Source organism: Scylla paramamosain, chromosome 7 (genome assembly GCF_035594125.1).
Source record: "Scylla paramamosain isolate STU-SP2022 chromosome 7, ASM3559412v1, whole genome shotgun sequence".
Classification (NCBI taxonomy): domain Eukaryota; kingdom Metazoa; phylum Arthropoda; class Malacostraca; order Decapoda; family Portunidae; genus Scylla; species Scylla paramamosain.
This window is the reverse complement of record NC_087157.1, coordinates 32,342,977-32,364,792: the sequence shown is the minus strand read 5'-3', so window position 1 is coordinate 32,364,792 and position 21,816 is coordinate 32,342,977. Positions and strand designations below refer to the sequence as shown.

Sequence of the window (21,816 nt, the reverse complement as noted above, 5' to 3'; positions counted from 1 at the left end):
ATGCCTGTTGCAGTCCAGAGTGCGGTAGTTTCAGGATCTGAGTGTGCAAATGTAGTGAGTTAGAAACAAGAAACAGAGCTAGCGAGGTTTATGTCAGGAAGGTGCAGGTGGTGGAAAGACTCGCTGCTGTAGCTACTTCCCGCCGTTGTCTTTCTTTCAGTACTGTGATATATAAAATACTATAATATATAACGGTGGACATTTATCTATTTTTTCCCGGTGTGCATTCCCAAGCTATTTTGGCTAACTGCGGGAATGGCGAGATGCTGTTAGAGCGTCAGGCCTTGTCATAATTGTGTCCGTCATATGCTCACGATTAATCGTTCCCTGCTGCCTCCCCTTACAAAAAATCTCTTATAATGATAACTTCCAAAGGCCACAGATGTCTGTCGGGTTCTCATTTTTTTTTTTTTTTTTTTTTTTTTTTACCCAATAATGATAAGGAATCCTTATTAAACTATCAACAGAATAATGAATACCCCAATAGCTTCCACTGCAGCTTGTTAAAGGTAGTAGAAATGAGATACCGCTCGAGAGTGCAGTTCCAGCGTAATATAGCTGATGGGACTCTTGTGGAAGCAAATGTACTCGCATAACTAAGCTATTTATATTTTAGTTCCAATGCACTGGAAATAGTAAGTCAAGGAGTAATGAAGAGAGCGATGGATAAGCGGAGAGTATGCTTCATCTGACTTGTGCTCGAGGACTTGTGTCACCTGTAGGTCCACGGAGCACAGCTGTGTTAGTTTTGCGAGGCGCCGTTATTTCATTGTAAAAGATGTTTCATGCATCTAATTTAGTGATTTTCTTAAAGATTCAGATCACAGTTAACAATGCCTCTGGCAGCTTTGTTGCTTGTAATGACGTGCATGTTGATGGAGGACACTCGTTACTTTGACCATTCATCCACGTTTCGCCTACACGTAAGCACAAAGAGGCTCTGACAAAAAGCAGCAGTCTCAGACGCATGACAGTTGAATTTGGGACGAAAGTGAGAGGCGACTTCAGCGAGAGAAGGTTACGGCAAGGCCTTGCAGCGACGCAGGCGGGGAGGAACTACAGCCAGGTGAGTGACCTACTAATGTCGGGTGTAGCGGAGGAACCGCTGGACGATGACTTGATCGGAATGGTGGCAATGTAGGTAAAAATGTACTTACTTTTAGATCTCATTCCTGGCCCAGCACGTGTTTCATTGGTCATGAGGTGCCTATACACGAACCTTTCTTGTAAACTAATTGCTCTTCTCTGAGAATTAGTCACATAAATTGTCACGGTCAGATCACATCTTGCCTCCCTCACTTCCGTTTTTTATCCTATATTCTATATTTTTTTTTTTTTTTTTTTTTTTTTGTGCTGACCTCATGACAGCTCCACGGGGTAGGCATTATGGATGGCAAGTTTCCTCCGCGCCTCGTAATGATATGGATTCGGAACCTCTCTGATTATGCAACACTGCCGCAAACTTTTCGTTACTTCACCTAAGTATTTACGTATTCGTTCATGTAAGCAGACCATTTATATTCATAAAAGGAATAGAATAGAAAGTGAATCGTGTACAGAGGGAAAAAATCAATTATAGGGATTTAAAGTCAGGATACAAGTATAGGTTTTATTTTTCATACTTCTGCTTAAAAGAGACGTAGGTACATATGGTTAGCTAATTTGCTGGTTTATTTTTTTGTGAAAATGGGGATCGTTTTGTAAGAACGATAGAACATTTTGTGAGTTGTTAACGTAAGACTAACGTTACCATGTGCTGGTTGTAGGAATATGCAAGAGAGAGAGAGAGAGAGAGAGAGAGAGAGAGAGAGTATGTGTGTGTGTGTGTGCGATGTACATTTGCAGTCAAACAAATGTGTAGTAAATATAAAGCTATGAAGTTAAAAAAAAAATCCATTATATAAGCACCTCAAAACATTGTTTAGGATTTAAATAGCAAGGTTTGACAGGAAGCTTTTTAATATCAGAGTGTGATGTCTGAACTGACCAAGTGAATCGCTTTTCCTAATGATATGTGCTTTCTCTTCAGTTTCGGCTTTATTGCAGAATGTTGGTTGTGTGCGGGGTGGTGACCCTGCTGGCGGTGGGATCCATGACCTACCCCAGCGGCGCCCCATCCCAGGTGTGTGACGACGTTTCGATGACGCCCACATACCACGCCCAGAATTGTCAGGCGACAGGCGTCAATAACGATGATCAATACATTCTCACCGCTGAACCAGTACCGGGTAGCAATGGCCGTGTTAAGGGTGAGTCAAGTGTTGTCGCGATTGAGAAGTAACAAAAGAAAAGCAAGATTAAAAACAAAATATTATGGATGGTATTCCATAACAATGTCAGGTTACCATGAAAATTAAAATGGCGTTGTGTGAAACTTGATGCAAACAGCAACCTTTGAATATCAATCAGTAGGTAGTCTGTTTCAACAACACATTCGTTCAATTCAAATATTTTCAGTAAATCAGTAACTCTCCTGATAAATGCCTTCAGGGATTAAGTCAGTATAATGTTCATTTGTAATGTGTTTTCTTTTTCCATTCAAATCTCAAAATCAATTGAGGAATTATTTTTTTTAAGGACCTATCTAATTTCCTCTATAGAGTATGCTTGTAATTTTGGCGTGGCATTGACGTACAGCAGTGCCTCAACCAACTTAGCTCAACTATGTTGGAATCTGTAACTAGATGAACTATACTGGCAGTAGCGAACCCATCCTACCATTCAGCCGAGTCTCCAAAACAGATAAGATTAATCCTCAACTTGTAGATGGCGGTGGTGGTTGTGGCGGTGATGGTGGGTATACCCACTCTGTACCAGTACTCATAGTCATGATTTTTCGCACGCCTTTCCAGTTATCATCTTAAACAACACAACCCAATAATCCATCACCTTTCGGCTGCCACTTACACACAAATCTCTCTGTTCCAGTGACCCTGACCGGCGACCCCTTCATGGGTTTCGTAGTGCGAGCTACCACACCCGGTGAAGAGAATCTTGGACAATTCATTGCGAAGGAAAGCAATGTTGAATTTCAAACAATGTCTTGCACGAACTTGACGGTAAGATTATAAGTAGTTAATGGTAGTAGTGGTAGTACAGAAGAGATGGAGGCGATGGCATGGCAGTGCTTCTGAGATTTTGTTGCCTGCAAGCTTGAGTTCGCAATTTGATATGTGGTGGTTTGTTATTCAATTTAACAAATACGCAAATAATGTTAATTTCTTTGTACTGGCAGAACGTCGCCGTGACGCACATTGACCGAAAGCCCAAGAGTTCCATCACGCTGATGTGGAACGACCAAAACAACGGCAATTATATTTTCCAGTAAGTTGTGTTAATGTTATTGTTGCACCCATACGTATCACTAATATGCTCTTGAAAGATTTAAAGAACATCCTGCTGTTACTTAGCTTCTGAGTTTCCTGGGACTGATAACTTTAGTAGAGTTATTACTCTCGTTATCATTACGCTTGATAATGTTTCATCCTCCTAATCACACCCGCAGAGCCACGACCGTGCAGAATATCACTGAGTACGTGATAAACATCTTCTAGAATAGTCAAGCCTACCGGGTGGCTCCTCCTAGCCACAGCTGCAGCACAGCATGGGAGACACTTATATTTATTGAAATGTTATTTTACCCAAGAAAGTTTTTAGTCTAAACAAACAATAAAGGGCAGCTTAGTATTAGTATGCCTTTGTCAGCAACAGGCGTTTTTTTAGTTCATGTTTAATTTAGTACAGAAATGCTATTTAGATACGAATTGTTATCATTAGGTAATTTCTATGTAATTACTTGCAGAAAATTATAATAAAAGGAGTTAAAAACTGATTATGAGGTCACAATTATTATCATTTATTTTATTTTTTTTTTTCGTGTATAATTCAAAGTTCTAGAAGTAAAACTTTGCGGGGCGACTTCTTCACCCGGCGGCAAGCTTACGAGAGAAATAATTGCTTCAGCTGGTGGTCAGTGCCGGCGTCCGTGCAATACTCTTGAGAAATACTCGTATGGTCTTTTTGTGCATTACATTTCGTAGTGCTAAACAAGAGTCTACACATTCATATGGTCTAGTTTCAACTAACTACACAAGTCGTCTCAGCACAGCAACATAAAACTGTTTTACTGAAGATTTTGCTCCAGCTTTCCTTCATGAAGTATGAACACCCGCGATCTCTTGATCCTGCCCACGACTTCTTTCCCAAGCCGCTCCTGTAAATATGGATAATCATTCAAATTTTATCTAGATCACCGGAATGAGCAACTTGGCTTACTTTCAGTAACCTAACTTACTCGAGCTTAATAACTGGCGATGAACAAATTCACTTGTAAGAAAATAGCGCAGGTAAACCAGACGTATGGGGAGTGGACAATGGTAAGAGATGGGTGAGATCCCTTAATCTTTGGCCGTGCCTGACACTGCACCATGAGCTTCCTTCATAGATTCCAAAGGTAAGGGTGATTTCGGTGGAAGCGAAAACTACGTATTATCATAAGTATATTAAAATGAAAATAACCTAAATACTGTAACAAGATTTCACAAGACACCCAGAGTGAAAACATGCTACCATATGAAATTATTTCCCACATTTTATCTAGATTTACTGATACTCTTCAATACTACTACCATGTCAGCTATGTTGGCTCCCACTCAGAGAAACAATGCTTTTCTTCCGGGGAAGTGGGCGACGGAATAGACAGTGTGAGTGAAGAAATTAAGAAAAAAATAGCGTCGGTATAATATTGAAAGATTAAATGAGTGGGAGGATTAAAAAAGAAAAAAAAAATGCTGTTGATGCAAGCCACCGCAGGGACGGGAAACGGTGGAGAGCGTTATGAAACGTAAAGAAGTGAACTGATTCATGTTAGTGATTGCTGGTGTAACGATTGTTTCGTAGAGAAGTGGAATTATCTAACGAAAGAGAGAGAGAGAGAGAGAGAGAGAGAGAGAGAGAGAGAGAGAGAGAGAGAGAGAGAGAGAGAGAGAGAGAGAGAGATTTCTAAACAGATAATTCTCCACAAACAAACTATGAAAAAAAAAAAGTCAATAATAGCCAGCCTGCATTGAGCCCTATAAGCAGAGCTACACTGAACTAAATCCTCTCAGTATGTAATGCAGTCAGTTTTTGCTAGCTGCGGCAGAGATCCAATAGTGTTTTGTTTGAGTTTTGCCATGGGATTTTTTTTTTTTTGTCAAATTAGTTACATACGTTTTCTAATTAAAAGGAATAAATGTAAGTAGATACTTATGAGTTTTTGTGAAAAAATAAAAAAAGGCATCTATTACTGTTTTCTTTTTGAATATGAAAATCATTATAGTATAGAATGTTCTAGCAACCCTTAAGACGGGCATACTTGGTCTCACCACTGATGTCATCGGGGACTGCAGTGTAACGGTCATAGAGCTTTGCTGATAAAATGTACACCATGTTGAAAGGAAAGATATGACATTCGCCGCTGGCCCATCATGTTCGTGATTTCAAAGGCATCCAATGCCTGGCCGGTGTCATTAGCACAGGTGCGCACTTCAGTCCGTCTGCATGACTCATGACAAGGACAGTCCATTACCCGTTTTTTTTTTTTTTTTTTTTTTTTTTTTTTAGGCGTCCATAGATATTCATGGCAGTAGCCGAATATTGCATTGAATAATTCTGCTACCCACGATGCTAAATGACTAGCCAGCTTAGTTATGATTTATCATCCTTGGTAATTAACTTAAGTGCAATGACACACACACACATACACACATACACACACAGCTCTATGATTATTTTTAGTTCATGAAGCAAGTCTAGTTATTCTCTGTGTTTCATTTATAATTATTCCTTAGAGTTATGTCGCCCCTTCAAAGGGTATACATCTATTAATTGATTCGATCTTTTGTATTAATATGCATTTTTATTTCACTTTATGTTAAATTTTCATCTCGAATAGATAATACAACTGTATCGTCTGTTTGTAGTGTTAGTGTTAGAAGATTTATTTATACAGTATAATGAAAAATGCACTCTCCTTTTTTTAATTAAAGTATTTAATAAGATAAGCGGTCAGTGTTGGATCTCCTTTCAAATTGTAGATCTCAGCAAGATGTCCCAAGCCAGGGCAGCGTATGGTAGTAGGGCAGTGTATCTGTCTTAACCGTTCCTCTTATCTATGAATGGTATATATGAAAATTTTCTTCAGTGTGTTTGTATTTACTTTCTCTCCCGCTTTCTTTTAAATAGTACATTTTCTTGTAATTACTTCCATATTTTGTTATTATTATGAATACAAGGTCTGGTGCTATCTAGGGATGCAACCGAAAAAGCTTAAGACTCGAATCTTAACACTGGATGCAACAATCGCGTTGATCCAATGGAGCTACAATACCAATACGCTTATTCCTTGACAACGGTGTTGTTCCTTAATCACGCCATTTCGGCTCTATTTATTTTTCCAATCACAGACGTTTGTAAGTATACACGTAATTAGGATGGTTCTTTGATGACGAATTTTTATTTATGAACTCTTCATAGATATTGTATCTTGAATAAAGAAGCAAACACGCTGCGAGCCGAAAGAGTATGGCGTGTTCGAGTGTTCCCATCCCTGGGGCAGGCGCCAGCTGAGCCGCACACGCTGACCGGTACCATGGTGGACCAGGCTCAGCACCGCATCCAGGAGGCCATGACCTCCCTGGTTGATGACCTAGATAAAACTTATCTTCGTGGAATGCAGGTTAGTGTTAACTGAACCTCATCATATAAAAAGTAGCCAAGGTTACTTAATTGTTTATGAATGCAAGGTGTGCGCCGGTGAGGCCCCGCCAGCGGTGCCCCGAGTACCCTTGTGCTAGGTCAGCACTCCACATTGGTCAGGTTGGCCGTCTCAGCATAACTATTTGTTGACGCTATTGATGCAGAGTTTGAAGCATACCCTCTTGATGCTGGTGTTAGCGAGGAATAAGCAGTGTATAAGAGGCAGGCGAAGTGTTATGCCCGGCACCAGTTATGTAATAATTACATTTGAGAACACCGTGACCTCGACGGCAGGTGTTATAGGAACCGGAGGGTACAAGTACAGGTGCATTTTAGGAGAATGAATGAAGGCTGCCTCATGTGAGAAGTGAGATCCAATTGATCTGTTATAAACAACTGATGGAGTGGTAATCTTGTGGAAGTTCTCTCATCCTCAATCACCACAGAAGCCATGGTGACTATATAGAATAAAGAAAACCAAAGTCACTTGTGTGCACTGTGTGCAGGACAGCAGTGATTCATGTAATTGCAGGCCAGCAGCTGTATGCTGGGTGAAAATTGAGCAGTAACATTTCCATAACCATTGTCGCAATAGATCACTATATTGATAAGTTATGAAACTCAGAATCATTTCTGTCTATCACTAGACATGAAATCACAAGTTGAAAATCATTTGTCATAAAAACAGCATTTTGTTATATAAAAAAAATAAATAAAAAAAAATAAAAATAAATAAATAAAATGAAAAAAAACTATGGTATCATATTTTTTACCCTACCTATTTCTAAAAACCTCGTAATAGTGTGCTTATGGAGACAATAAAAATAAATGGCTAAGAACATCAATAAATTAATAAAATATATATGTAATTCCCTCTATAATAGCACCTACTGTGATACACCAAAAACAAATGTAAAGTGCAGTTTGTTGTTTAAAAATTCCTTAAGAGATTAATTCCTGCTTGATCACCTCATGTAAGTCCTATATTACTAACAAAATTACCAAATTGTTTCATATTTCTCCAGTTCAACATATCTTGTGTAAGCAGTAAGGTATAATCTTTTATTTTCATAATCAGAACAAAAATATTTCATAATCGGTTTGAAATAAGTAAAGCTTATTAAAATTAATTTGTAGAATTCATTATTTTCCAACCCAGGTGAATAGTAAATACTTATATATCTTCTGCATTACTAGTAGTTGTGTATATATATATATATATATATATATATATATATATATATATATATATATATATATATATATATATATATATATATATATATGCATGCACCAGAATCATTTAATATCTTAGGGCAGACATGAAGCAGTGTTTTGTATTTTATATTTATTAACATTTATTTAAAACAAAATTTGAGGGATGAAAAAATTATACCAATACCACTTTGAAATCTAGAATGAGGAAAGGAATTCATGTTTTAGTGAAATCAAGGTGTGGAAGTCTTATGGGATGTAAGTATGATACTAGTGCTGTAGATTTAGTATTTGGACAAATGTCTGTTTCTCAAAATTAATTTGTATGTGGTTATCTTCTCAAAGCAAGCAGTGTTTTAATATGTAGTTATTGTAATTATATGAGCAAAAAAAAGCTACCTATATTTGCAGCTGCTTTTAGTTCAGGTGAAGTCTTCATTCCAGAGAACAATGCATCTTTGTGCTGCTTCATGCTGTGAGAAGAAGGAAAGCTCTGTGGACCAGGTGCACCGGTGTATTGAGAATTGCTCAACACCCCTCACTCAGGCACAGAGTTTTGTGCAGAATGAGCTTTCGCAATTTCAGGTGAGTTCAAGTTGTTTTTATTGTTAATTTGCTTTGCAGCACTATTTATATTACATGCCTGTCCCTGATATTTTATTATCCTAGCCTGTATCCTCTTTCTTGTCATTTATCACTGTTTATAGGCTTGTTCATATTATTATTTGTCTTCATGAAACTCAGTCTCTCATTTGCAGCTTTAGTCAGCCAGTGTGTGTGTGTGTGTGTGTGTGTGTGTGTGTGTGTGTGTGTGTGTGTGTGTGTGTGTGTGTGTGTAATAAGCAGTGCAAAACTGCTGTTGACTAATTTAGGATGAAAAAAAAAGCTACTTGAAACCAGGGATGAGATCTAACATAATGGTCAAATACAAATATTGATACAAATACATTCTTTCAGCCATATACATTTACAGATACACATATTTAAACTTTTAAATCCCTTAGTACAAAAGTGAGGCTTGAAATAAAATACAAATACAATATGAACCATATTTGCAAATATTTTTTTAATACTGTATTTCTTCAGGAGCGGTTACAGAGGTGTGTGATGGTGTGTCAAGATCGTGTAAAGGATCATGTTCATGCTGATGCCACTGAAACTCAGGTTAGTAAAGGCAGATCATTTGATTTAATGGTTATTTTTTTCCATTTTTTTTTTCAGTACTACCATTCGTCACTGACATTTTGTAAGTTGTCAGTAGAATTGTATTAATTCTTATTTTGCATGAAAATGAGTGAGCATATTAAGTACTTGAATTTTTATTTTTTTTTACTACTATTTGCATTTGTATTTGTTTGCTGTATGCTCTGTTTTACTTTGTTTCCCTGTAGCATGGCACATGTTTATATCAGTTATTACTAAATGTATCTTGCTCTGTGTAGATTTTTCTTTCTCTTCTGCATATTCTATTGTAGGCAGTTTACTCCAGCAAACTGAAGCAAATTATGAATTTGAATGGTAGAATTCCATTATGTATACAAATATATATATATAAAACAAGTTCATAGAATACAGTAGTTACTAATCTGTTACCTGTTAAACGGCAGATATTGGGAGTAACCTATATTTATGTCTGGACCTATCCTCACCAGGAACTCCAACGCAACAGCACACTTTCCTTTGCCAACACAGCAGGAAGTGTGTTGCGTCAAGCAGCCTTGGGGAAAGATGGAGTATGAAAATTATTCATTAGTAGAGTACTGGCACTGGCTTGGGAATGTGGTGTGCTGTAGATTTGCAGTACTTACTGTAGTGCTGTAGTGCTTCAGCTTCTGGGGTCAATCTCTGAACAGTGTGCAAAAGTTATCATCTAACAAACTAGTACAGCTATTAATAGTTGAGGACAGTTTAAAGAAGCTTGCCAAGGAATTTTCATGTTAACAAAAGTTTATACTTTAGTAGATGAATTTTAAGATAATTACATAAAATGCTAGAAGCAACTGGAAAGTGGAATTACTCTGCATCTGCCATTATTTCTATTTCAAGCTGTCAATAACTGCTTTCATTGTGATGCATAACTTAAGGAATCAGTTTGTTTTGTGCTTTCCATTTTCTATAGTTAATGTTGAGGATTCTATAGTAATTTTTCATTATTGTTGTTGCAACAAACCCAATACAAACATTATGATCATGACATGGGTATTGCCTTTAAATCATATATGAAATCCATGTGATGCATGATTAATTACAGTACAAGGAATTGATATGGCTCTTGTTATGCAAGGAAGGATCAACGAAGGTGTTGCTATAGATTAGACAAGTTCATGAGTTTTCTTATACCTTCTTTTCTGTCCATTGTAAATGAAGGTTAGAAGAGAAAAAATTGCTGGATGTAGAGATTGATCAGGAGTTGCAAGCATCTTTACCAAGCTTAAATCGAGGGTACAATTGAATAGTGTGTTGTCTGTTATCTTTTGATGCATAACACACTGAAAACATAGTGACATACTCCAGTGTACGTCAACATTGTATTGATATGAACAGTAAGAAAATCATGAAAACATGTAGGTAAAAAATTTGCATAATTACATAAGCAAGAACTCCAGTTAATTAGTACAATAATTAGTACAATAAAATAAGCTTACAGAGTAAATTTTTCTTAATGTATTTATGCTTTCATAAACCAGGATGTATAAGAAGCAGAAGAGAGCTTTAGACTTTTTTTTTTTATTTATTTATTTATTTATTTATTTTTATTTTTTTTATTTTTTTTATGTTAACAGTTTGCTTTCATGTTTGCAGATATAAAGGTTTTGGATTATTTTGTCAGTTACCCATCACCATTGGATGTCAGCCCAGTACATAAGTAGACCTATTTAGAATTTTGTCTATGTATCATTTGTGATCCACTGTCATAATTGCTGGATTAAATATCCTTTGCTATATTTAACATTCTTGTCAGATTCACTTAAGTCATTTCTGAACTCGTACTTTTCTGTAATATTCTGCAATAACAAATTTATTTTATGTAGGAGACTGGTCAAGATCTACAAGGGAAACTTTAATGAAAAATTCCACTTGATTTCCACTCCCCAAAAAAGTATATAATTATTTTGTAAGACCTTATAAATGTCTGCATGTGTTGGTCTTGTTCATAAAACAGCAGCTTACCAGGCTGCATGGTCTCTAGCACCCTGCCTATACAGGCCTAGATCTCAGAGATTGTGAGGTTGTTCTAGACATCTTCATGCTAAGTTTTCTTCTGTGGGGCATTTTTATTTAATCTAATTCCAGTTATGTCTGGTCTGTTGGTCAGTACAATGTTTAGTACTAGATCCAACCATGTAGAGGTGTGTCTTTACTTCTAAACCTTGTATATTCTTTTGCCCATTGTGCAATCACATAGAACTGCAGTCTTGACCTTTCTTTTTAATAATTTTCATGAGTTTCATTAAAGTACTGTTGCTGCTATTTAAGGATCTCGCTGAGATCACTTCGCAAAATTTTCTTTTTTCAATTTTTTTTTGTATGCATTGTCTTTATTTTTTCATAGAGGCATTCATCTTATTGCTTACCTCTGGTATCATTTTGGCCTCACTTCTTGCTCATTTTTTTTGCCTTGTCAATCTTTTATTGTCCTGCCTCATCTGTTTAATTTGTCATTGCAGTTTCATTCATAATTGGCTTTCAGTTCATCCACTGCCTCTTCCAGAGCAACTAACTTGGATTTCAGCCTCATGAATTCCTCCTGCAAATTGTTCAATATCTGTTATAATTTCTCAGTAATATATGTTTTCATCAGCTTTCCTTCCAACATATGCCACTCATCTCAGTCTGGCAAACATCATCCTGACGTGATCCTACAAATCCTGCCTGACATCACAAGATGTCTCAGGTCCACCGTCTTCCATCATCTTTGATTGCCTTCTTGCCACTCCTTTAATTCCTTGATAGTACTGCAGTGATTACAAATATTCCTTGGAGACAGGACACCACTTTGCTCTTCAACCCATTCCTGGTAATCCTTGCTAAGCCCTTTGTTGTGTATGCTGAGTGATCCAGGATATTCCAGAAAGGTGTCTAGTTTATTTGTTTTATGTATGTTGATGTGTATGAAGTACTTATACATGTGTTTACCGTTCATATGAAAAGTAAGAGAAATGACATGAAAATCCCAAAATATTTATAAAAGCTGAAAAAAAACAAAGAGGCAGTTGGATGTATGAATGAGTGTGAGATGAGTGGGAACATAAGGATGCCTGCTTGTGTCTAGTGTCTTGCTTATTTCTTGAGATTATGAATTTTCTATTTGTACTGGAGTATATGAACTTGTTTGTTTATTCTTGGATGCCATGCTACAGGTGGAGAAAATAGCAAATTGTAAGTGTAATGGTTCATCATCATTGAGATCTCTTTCAGTTAGTTCTCAGATTCATCATCTGACATGTTTACATCCTCTCCAGAATGACTTTTGAGTTCAATTTAGTCATTGCTCCTCATGAATTACAAACTCATCTGGTACATACATTAATGAAAAGAGACAAAATGCATAAATCATTGATTTAGAAACAATAATAACTTTTCTTGGTTGAGATTCCTGTAAGTTTACCTTGTCCTTCATGTTTATCTATACACAGCTTATTTTACTGTTATTACTTGGTTAATCAAATGTTCAGTGGGAGTACTTGTATAATTATACAGTTCAGGAAGGTGCAAATATATGCATGGAAATGATAGAAAATACTAGTGAATGTAGCATAGAGTCAAATGTACTGCTGCAGTTGATGCCAATTGACTTATTGCAGTGTCTATAGGCACAGAAAACTTCAGCCTAACTAAAGTTGGCATAGCCAGCCCAGACAACTTAAGCCCTGGCCACATGTTGAAAGTTGTTTTGTAGTGTTTTGTGCCTGTGCTAAACAGGAAACTGCATGATTGTGGAGGTATGGCAGGACATCATTAGTGGGTTTGGCTTATTTTACCTGGCTTGGCTATGTTGTTTGTAGGGTACTTGAATTTTTAAATGTGTTGCATGGGTTCTCACTAATTTCATAGGATATAATACTTAGTAATAGCAGGATGGAGAGGAGCTGAATCCCCTTGGAGTAAGTGTGTGGGGGACTAAAGGATTAGGCAAAACTACTGTTGTTATTGATATGCAGATAAAGAGAGGAATGAATATGGTTCTGTGTTGCTGTACAGCAATTTCAGAAAATATCTGTCAGGCAATTAGTGCAAAATTAATATCAATCCAAATTTTTAAAGTATCTTAATGCCATTTTAAAAAGGGAGTTATACAAGTGAAAGGTGTGTGGACAAAATGATTACTGTATTTGTTAGATACAAGGATAAAAAAAAAAAAGAAAAAACATTGTAAGAGCCCTATATATATATATATATATATATATATATATATATATATATATATATATATATATATATATATATATATATATATATATATATATATATATATATTTTTTTTTTATTATTTTTTTATTTATTTATTTATTTTTTTATGTAGGAAGGACACTCACTGGCGAAGGGCAACAAAAATCCAATAAAAAAAATGCCTACTGAAATGCCAGTCCCATAAAAGGGTCAAAGCAGTAGTCAAAAATTGATGAATAAGTTTCTTGAAACCTCCCTCTTGAAGGAATTCAAGTCGGGAAGGTGGAAATACAGAAGCAGGCAGGAAGTTCCATAGTTTACCAGAGAAAGGGATGAATGATTGAGAATACTGGTTAACTCTTGCATTAGAGAGGTGGACAGAATAGGGGTGAGAGAAAGAAGAAAGTCTTGTGCAGCAAGGCCACGGGAGGAGGGGAGGCATGCAGTTAGCAAGATCAGAAGAGCAGTTAGCATGAAAATAGTGGTAGAAGACAGCTAGAGATGCAACATTGCAGTGGTGAGAGAGAGGCTGAAGACAGTCAGTTTGAGGAGAGGAGTGGATGAGACGAAAAGCTTCTGATTCCACCCTGTCTAGAAGAGCAATATGAGTGGAACCCTCCAGACATGTGAAGCATACTCTATACATGGACGGATAAGGCCCTTGTATAGAGTTAGCAACTGGGGGAGGTGAGAAAAACTGTCCTTTAACATTATGTTGTGTGTATACAGTATTTATGCAGCTGAAGAGAGTTTTATTAGGAAATTTCATAAGGTTTAATACACTTGAAACTTTGAGATAACATGATAGTGAGAAGAGCTATAACTATATGACGATAAAATTTTTCTTTTGCTATGGAAGGGTTTGCCAGAACTTGGGTGTATTTAATTAGGACATTGGGATGCATAAAATGCACATCTAGAACAAATATAATTGTTTTAATGAAACAATCACAAAACTTGGCATACTTCTAACTTTCTGTGCTGATTTGGTTGCAGATGTTATCCTCTTGGTAGTGCTAGTGCTTGTAGAAGGGATTTTTGTACTCACTAAGTAAAAAAAATGGACTGGGGAAAAGAAAGAATTTTCAATAAGTATACTTCTGCTGTACAATCAGTTTTACAAAGTGTTGTCACAGTTGTCAGGTTTCATTTGATGGCAGCTGATGGCAGGTTTCTGCTACAGAAGCATTCATTAGTGGTTTTGGTGATGTATTTTAGTGTGTGTGTGTGTGTGTGTGTGTGTACATGCATTCTTTGAACTATTTTATCTGATACCATGAAATCTAATATATTACAGTATACTATAATGAAAGTATAATCTTATGATTTTTTTTATTTCAGAATTGTATTGATGAATGTTTAACCAGTCTAATTGATGATCACTAAGTTCCCAGAGATGAGGTGCTAAGTAGACATTTGCCAAATCTTTATTTTTATGGTTCATTAATAGTTGCTGAATTAATAATATAATCATCATATAATAAGAATATTATGAGAGTAAAATATTATGGTGGATGACATCAAGTTATTTATTAAACAAAGACAGCACCCAGGAGACATCCTCATTCCTGAGGCACTGTTGAAATTTTTTGACTGAACTTATTCTTTTGTTTGATTTTAGTCAACAGCATTGCTGAGTTGCTCTCAAAACTATTAAACATTAAAAAAATATGATATGATTATTTAATGCAAGTCCAAGTTTGGATATTGAAAATAAATAATAAAAAATGCAAAAGCCATCTGTTAAAAACAAGAAAAGAATAAACACAGAAGCAATATAAGCCCTTGCTTGATGATGTTATCATCAGGTATGATTATTGACTTGTGCGAGTGATGAATTTTTATCTAGTAGGTCTAGTAAAGTATATTTGTAATGACATCCATAGCAATAGTTCCATTTTCAGTAAGAAATAGATCACAGCAAAGAGTTTGCTGCAATGTACAGTGCTGAACGAAACTTACTGCACAGTTTGACAACACTTTGTACAGCTGCCTGCACAGTTCATCTTTACAATATTCATGATAACCTGCTTATGTTCAAGACTGGGAAAGTTTTCTTGTATTACACAGTTTCTATATAGTAATAAATTTATTTTCCTATGACGGTGGTAAAAGAGTCATTTTCATGTTGTGGTGAGTTATGAAGAAAGCTTTCTAATGCTGCTTTGCTGTATGAACTTGCTATTTCTTTAAACTATATATGATCCTAAAGCTTCATTAAACAGTGCTTGAGTTTTGTGTTTGAGGTTATATATGGTTAACTCCAGAAATAATTGCTGCAGAATAGCTATTAATTATGTTTCAGTTGTGTCTGTGTGTACACCTATATATATGTATACACACACCCATACCCACACCCCACATCTACCCACACACACACACACACACACACACACAGTACTACTCATATATACACCCATCTCAGAAGATACTGAGTTTCCCATGTATGTGCAGCCACTACCCATAGTAAATACCCCAGGCACACCATAGCCAGCACCATAACAAGGTTATGTATCCAAACATGAGATACTCTTGTTTACCAGGAAACAAGTGTTGAGAGAGAGAGAGAGAGGGGGGGGGGGTATATGTTTAGATCCACAACCCTATTATGGGACTGGCTACAGTGGGCCTGGGGTATTTATTGTGGGCAGTGACTGTACACAGATGAACTTTGCTTGGCAAAATAGCTACCACTAATTTACAAAAAAGCATTTTATACAAATTTTAAATTTTGAATACTTTGACCCTTGTCTTTTTTGTTTGTGTGATTATCATCAGATATTCTGGCATGCTGTTGACAAAGTTCAGAAAAGGCAAATTCCATTTCCATGGTCTACAAATTTTTTTTAGCATTTTCATTTCTTGCTAAACTAATGAAATCCAGATGTTTGCTAATATGATTTGTTGTTGCCTGGCACTGTACTTGAAAGCAACAGCCAGACATACACCGAACTTGCAAGTCTCCTAGTGTCTATCCTCTGTATTTATTCTGATTGCATGGGCTGTAGGACAGACAATGTCAATGGAATTTATCCATTTTCTTGCAATAGAAAGCTCAGTATTTTCTGCTGTGGCCTTCACTAGTGTCTATCCTCTGTATTTATTCCAATTGCATGGACTGTAGGGCAGATAATGTCAGTGGAGTTTATCCATTTTCTTGCAATAAAAGGCTCAGTATTTTCTGCAGTGGCCTTCACTCACACACACACACCTAGTAGCTTACCTGCCATTCAGGAGGCATAGGTTTGAATTTCATTCAGGTTGCTGGACAATTTTCACTGACACAACAATTTCTGTCATTAAGCTGAGGTATTGGGTGTGTGGTGTGTGTTAGGTCTCAACTTTGCTCAATCTCTTTGAGGTCTTAATTCTCTTAAGAGGATATTAGTTGATGAAGACCTTGGGGAATTACACACACATTTGCATGCACACACATGTACATTGTATAACCTATTACACAGTGCAGTTCCTTCAAACAGGGTCTTCAAAAATCTGTTTCATAATTTGTACATGTTGCTTAAGTTGTGGACAGTCAGCATAGTGACTGTTCAGCTTAATGGTACATGAGATGCCAAGTGGTCACAGAGTGGGAGCAAACTACTTTGATCTTATTTGCATTTTTCTGCTTTTATTATTGGAAAACATTATCGTGCTCACAGTATTTTTGATGATTCTGTGCTATGTGTGTAAATTAGAAATTACCATGACAGTAATCAAAACTGGTGAATGGAACTTGTAATATTTGTTACCTCTATGTGATTACAGAATGTGGTATACTTATCGAGAATATTGTATTCTGCAGTTTAATTAATGCTTCCCTACAACTGTGATCCTTAAAGAGAATGAAGGAAAAGATATTACTGCAGTACAATACATGAAGGGGAGCAACATGAAGGAATTGTGCTGCAATAGATTCACATTATTATTTTTTATGAAGCTGGTATTGTTTTAGGTGATTTTTTAGCAAATCTTCATGTCAAGCTTTTCACAACAATTCCTTGTCATTTTCCTACTTCGTTTACTGTGCCTCAAGCCAGGCTTGTTGCACTATAAAGACAATAGTCCTGGGATTTTTAATATGAGAAAAATAATAGGAGAATACAATACTCTCTCTCTCTCTCTCTCTCTCTCTCTCTCTCTCTCTCTCTCTCTCTCTCTCTCTCTCTCTCTCTCTCTCTCTCTCTCTCTCTCTCTCTCTCTCTCTCTCTCTCTCTCTCTCTCTCTCTCTCTCTCTCTCTCTCTCTCTCTCTCTCTCAGGATTAATTCTTTGGTGTATCATGTATAACTGGTTAACACACTGTGTGTAGGTGCACATGTGCATGCATACATACAAACATACATATATGCATAAATTGTACTAATCTTATTTCTTCAGAAACCAGCAACTAATTTAATTATTTTATGCAGGTATCAGCATACAAAGCAGAATTTGAAGGTTGTGCCATGCAGTGTGTTGATGAACACATCCAGTTGATGCCATCTGTGAAGAAGAGGATTGCTAGTATCTTAGCAAAAAACTTATAGGTATATTCTGAAATTTATATTGTTGGTAAGCATCACATTTTAATGTGTTGTGTGAAATGGTACAAACCTAAATGAATATTTTGAATTACTTTTCTGCTCCATAAAACTTTTATAATTCTGCAGAATTCAGAAGCATGTAGAATTGTTTGAAACATTTGTATTTGGATGTTACTGCAGCCACCTCCAGCTTGGCAGTTGATATGGGTATTGATCACTGAGTTCATTTGCCAAGTTAATCCACAAAATATTGGGTACATGTTAAAGAATTAAAACTTTTTTTTTCCAAGAATAATATATATATATATATATATATATATATATATATATATATATATATATATATATATATATATATATATATATATATATATATATATATATATATATGATATTTTTTAATTGGATGAATCAAGCTATTTTGGTATTCCTTATGTTCTAAAACAAGGAATACATGAAATACAGATTCAGATGTCATATGACAATGTTTGATTTTACATTTTTAGGTTTTTGAAAGTAGGAGTATTCTGGATGGTGTGTCAGTGTGCCTGCGTGATGAAGAGTTGCTATGGTTTGTAGTGATTAGGTGTTGTTGTCACATGCTTCTTTAAAATAGTAAATAAAAGTAGTAGCAGTCATAATCAGGAATATGTATATACGAGTATATGTTTGATAGCAAGCATATACATATGTAGAATCATTGTGCCAACTTAAAACTTCAGGCCTTCCATCTCCTGTCTGGTGGATAAGGTTACATTGATATGTGGCCCACAAGTTCATCTTCTAACATAAATTTAAAAGTTGTATACAAGAACCAAGAAGCATGTTGTGGGTTCCCATTGTGGGAACATCATTGTAGTGAGAGCAGTTTGCAGACATAGAGTTATCATATGGATGCATTCTGCATTTTTGGTATGACATCATATGCTTAGTGGTTGAAGCAATAATGTATCATTAAATTCAGGGTGCAATGTTGCTGATAAATTTGGAGTAGAGGTTTTCAAGACTAGAGAGAAAAAAACTCACTTTGTGTATTATTTTAAGATTTTCCTGTGTTACTCCAGACTCACAAGTGTGATAATAAATAATATGGGAACACAGTTTAATATTAGTACATAGTAAGGTTATTTTGGTACTTCTATGCACTATAATATCAGTACTGTAATATCAATAAGCTGTTTTCTTTGTATGCAAACATCTGAAGATCAGTGTATCACTAACATATGATTATTATAATTTTTGTTCTTTTTATTTTCTCCAGGAAGGCTTAATACTTAAATAGGCATATTGAAATGCAGCACTGTTCTCCTCACGTACACAGGAACATGTTTGCTTCACTTGTATTTCTACTTAAGCAGATCTGTATTTTTTTTTTTTTTTTTTATTTATTTTTTTAAAGGGTTAAAGGGTTGCTGAACCTTTGGTAGTACTACTTTACTCATTGCTCAGCATATTGTGTATTTTCAATTCTCATTCTTACTTGTATGAACTCCACATAATAGGAATTAAGGATTCTGTTAATTACTATAAGTAAATTCTGTTAACTTGCTAAATTCCAATGATGCTAATGTTTGCCTCAGATGTACTCAGGATCCCACAAGTTTCATGTTTTCTATGAAAGATGACAAATGCTGGTGTTGGTTCCTGCCTAATATTGAGGGAAATGTTTTCCAGCTGTCTCAGGAAAGTAACTCTGCAGCAATAGAAAATGATGAATATATATATATATATATATATATATATATATATATATATATATATATATATATATATATATATATATATATATATATATACATGAATGAAAAGTTAGGCCTAGTTCCTAGTTATGGAAAGCTGAAACATATTTTATTCTGGTCAATGATCCAGTGATCTTTCACAGATCATAAAGCAAAGAGTCAGGAAGGAAATGAAAGACAGAGAGAGAGAGAGAGAGAGAGAAAGGGGGGAGCAATATTTCTTGACTCTTGCTGTCACATGTAAGCATTTTTCTTCCTACAGTTCCACTGATAATGAAGGTTTATTTAAAAAAATATTTAGAACTTATCAGCGGCTTAATAATAGATGGACATCCTATTTCAGTCTAATTTCTTGTTCTCACTCCGTTATTTTATTTAATTTGTGTCTTGGTTTGTGTGTGTGTGTGAGAGAGAGAGAGAGAGAGAGAGAGAGAGAGTGGGTGCCTTGTCTTAGTCACCCACCTTTGCATAGGAAATGGCCTGGTATATGGATAAATAGATAGATAAACCTTCATGTAATTTTTTTTTTTTTTTTACATTTAAATTGTGTTGTTACACAAATATTGCTAATAGTTGATGTTTGCAAATTTTATCACAGAAAACCATGACGTGGATGTTTCTCATGTGGTGCATTAAGAATGATCTCATGTTCCTGATGACGTACGTGGGTGGCTCCTGGCTGTTGGTGACTCGGTGGCCAACTTGTGACCATTAATGCTATGAATTATACCTAGCACTTCATATAGATCCTAATTTAATATTGTTCTGTTTTTTTTAGGAGTATATTTTCTTAGGCAGGTATCTGTTACACATCATGTTTGTATTATTCCAACATAGAACTATTTTTTTGTTTTGTCAGATCCGCCCAAAGCTGTAAAATATTATTGTAAATAACATTTTTTATTGACAATGAACTGTCATTGATTTCCCCTTAGCATTAAGAACTGAGGTTCCTAATGCTCTTATGGTCTTGTATATTTTAATAATTTAGTTGTCAACATTACAAATTGCTATTTATTTTTTCTAAGCCTTATTATTGTATTATAGTCTTGAATCTTACTGTAACTACTTTTAAATCTCAATCATACACAAAATTACATCCTGGTGCTTATCCTTGGGGGCCTCACCCATGGGAGAGGCCACAGCAGCACCGGTATGCAAGGAGCCTGGTGATGGAGAGTGACACAGGAAGCCCTTCAAGCCACTGGGACATTTTAGATTAAAGGTGGTGAAGAGGACTCAGTTTTTTAATTTGTACACTCTGAATTCTCATGAACGTTCATTGGTCATTAGGTGGCATAAAAGTTAGTTAAAAGATGTCTATCTCTGTTGGGGTATGGGATCATGAGAGATGGAAGCACTTGGCACTTCTCATGTCTACTAAATATTTCCATGGCTGACTGATGATATTGGGTTCATTTAGCAAAAAAAGTAAAAAAAAAGAAATATATATAATAAATAAATTAATAAAATAACATAAATAAATAAAAAAAGATTGCAGATTAAACAGATGCAAAAAGATAATCCCAGCCCATCACCATGCAACATGCTTCATCAGTGCTACAGGACCTCTGCTGTCTTGCATTTGATAATGCTGCAACTGCATCCATTTTCTAGTTAGCTTACTACTATCCATTTCAGATCTAATGAGGCGTAATTTTTCACAAATATCTTCTAAACAAACACTTTGATCAGTATGATAATTTGGCACAGCATGTTTGATACTGTCCCTTAATTTATGGCACTACAGTGCATTACCAAGTGTATTTCATTAATAAGTTTGATGCAACAATTTTGAGCACCTCATGATAAGTTTATTGAAAAGCTTAAAGTAATTCACCCTGTCAAAAGTTTCATTGGCATCCAGAAAGCAGTGGTTGACAGATGAGCCCCTGGAAGTGTAATGGGCAATGATATTTATCATCGTCCACATACACACAACTAGGAAAGGATGAAGAGTGGGTGAAGAATTAGAGGGAAGGAGGAAGTAGTGGGGAAAAGTGTTACCTTTTCCTGTCCCCTACTTTTTGTCCTTCTCATCCACCCCCTTCCCACTTATGATTCTTCCATCTCCTTGCCCCCTGTACTCCCCTTACTCAGTTACATTTACATTCCTGAAATATAATACATATTTTTACTTATTCTATTATTCATCAATAATCTACTGTTGTTATTTTCTTTCTTTTTTTTTCATTTCTTCATCATTCTTTCT

The 21,816-nt window shown here is 35.8% G+C and overlaps 2 protein-coding genes across 4 annotated transcripts; both read left to right on the top strand.

Annotated features, from left to right (window-relative positions):
• LOC135102376 (ferric-chelate reductase 1-like) lies at positions 1-3,832 on the top strand. The gene is made up of 6 exons (XM_064007511.1): positions 1-54; positions 929-1,066; positions 2,030-2,249; positions 2,929-3,059; positions 3,236-3,324; positions 3,506-3,832. Exons 1-6 carry the CDS (start codon positions 1-3, stop codon positions 3,552-3,554), a joined length of 681 nt encoding a protein of 226 aa, XP_063863581.1. The 3' UTR covers positions 3,555-3,832.
• A 2,677-nt stretch (positions 3,833-6,509) lies between these two features.
• LOC135102374 (protein FAM136A-like) lies at positions 6,510-20,518 on the top strand. Of its 3 annotated transcripts, none has more exons than XM_064007509.1 (6): positions 6,510-6,718; positions 8,398-8,538; positions 9,040-9,117; positions 9,606-9,686; positions 17,752-17,868; positions 20,203-20,518. In XM_064007509.1, exons 1-5 carry the CDS (start codon positions 6,632-6,634, stop codon positions 17,866-17,868), a joined length of 504 nt encoding a protein of 167 aa, XP_063863579.1. In that variant the 5' UTR covers positions 6,510-6,631; the 3' UTR covers positions 20,203-20,518. The 3 variants fall into 3 exon arrangements, with proteins under 3 accessions (XP_063863579.1, XP_063863578.1, XP_063863580.1); XM_064007508.1 differs by having other exon boundaries at positions 17,752-17,893; positions 20,203-20,341; XM_064007510.1 differs by lacking the exon at positions 9,606-9,686 and having other exon boundaries at positions 6,518-6,718.
• Positions 20,519-21,816: the final 1,298 nt, after the last annotated feature.

Excerpts from the sequence above, each read along its gene's own strand:
- LOC135102376 (XM_064007511.1), top strand. The coding sequence starts at position 1 with ATGCCTGTTGCAGTCCAGAGTGCGGTAGTTTCAGGATCTGAGTGTGCA. Across the intron at positions 55-928 it reads GATCTGAGTGTGCAAATGTA|CACAAAGAGGCTCTGACAAA; the intron begins GTGAGTTAGAAA and ends CCTACACGTAAG. Across the intron at positions 3,325-3,505 it reads AACGGCAATTATATTTTCCA|AGCCACGACCGTGCAGAATA; the intron begins GTAAGTTGTGTT and ends TCACACCCGCAG.
- LOC135102374 (XM_064007509.1), top strand. The coding sequence starts at position 6,632 with ATGGTGGACCAGGCTCAGCACCGCATCCAGGAGGCCATGACCTCCCTG. Across the intron at positions 6,719-8,397 it reads CTTATCTTCGTGGAATGCAG|AGAACAATGCATCTTTGTGC; the intron begins GTTAGTGTTAAC and ends TCTTCATTCCAG. Across the intron at positions 9,687-17,751 it reads CAGCCTTGGGGAAAGATGGA|GTATCAGCATACAAAGCAGA; the intron begins GTATGAAAATTA and ends TATTTTATGCAG.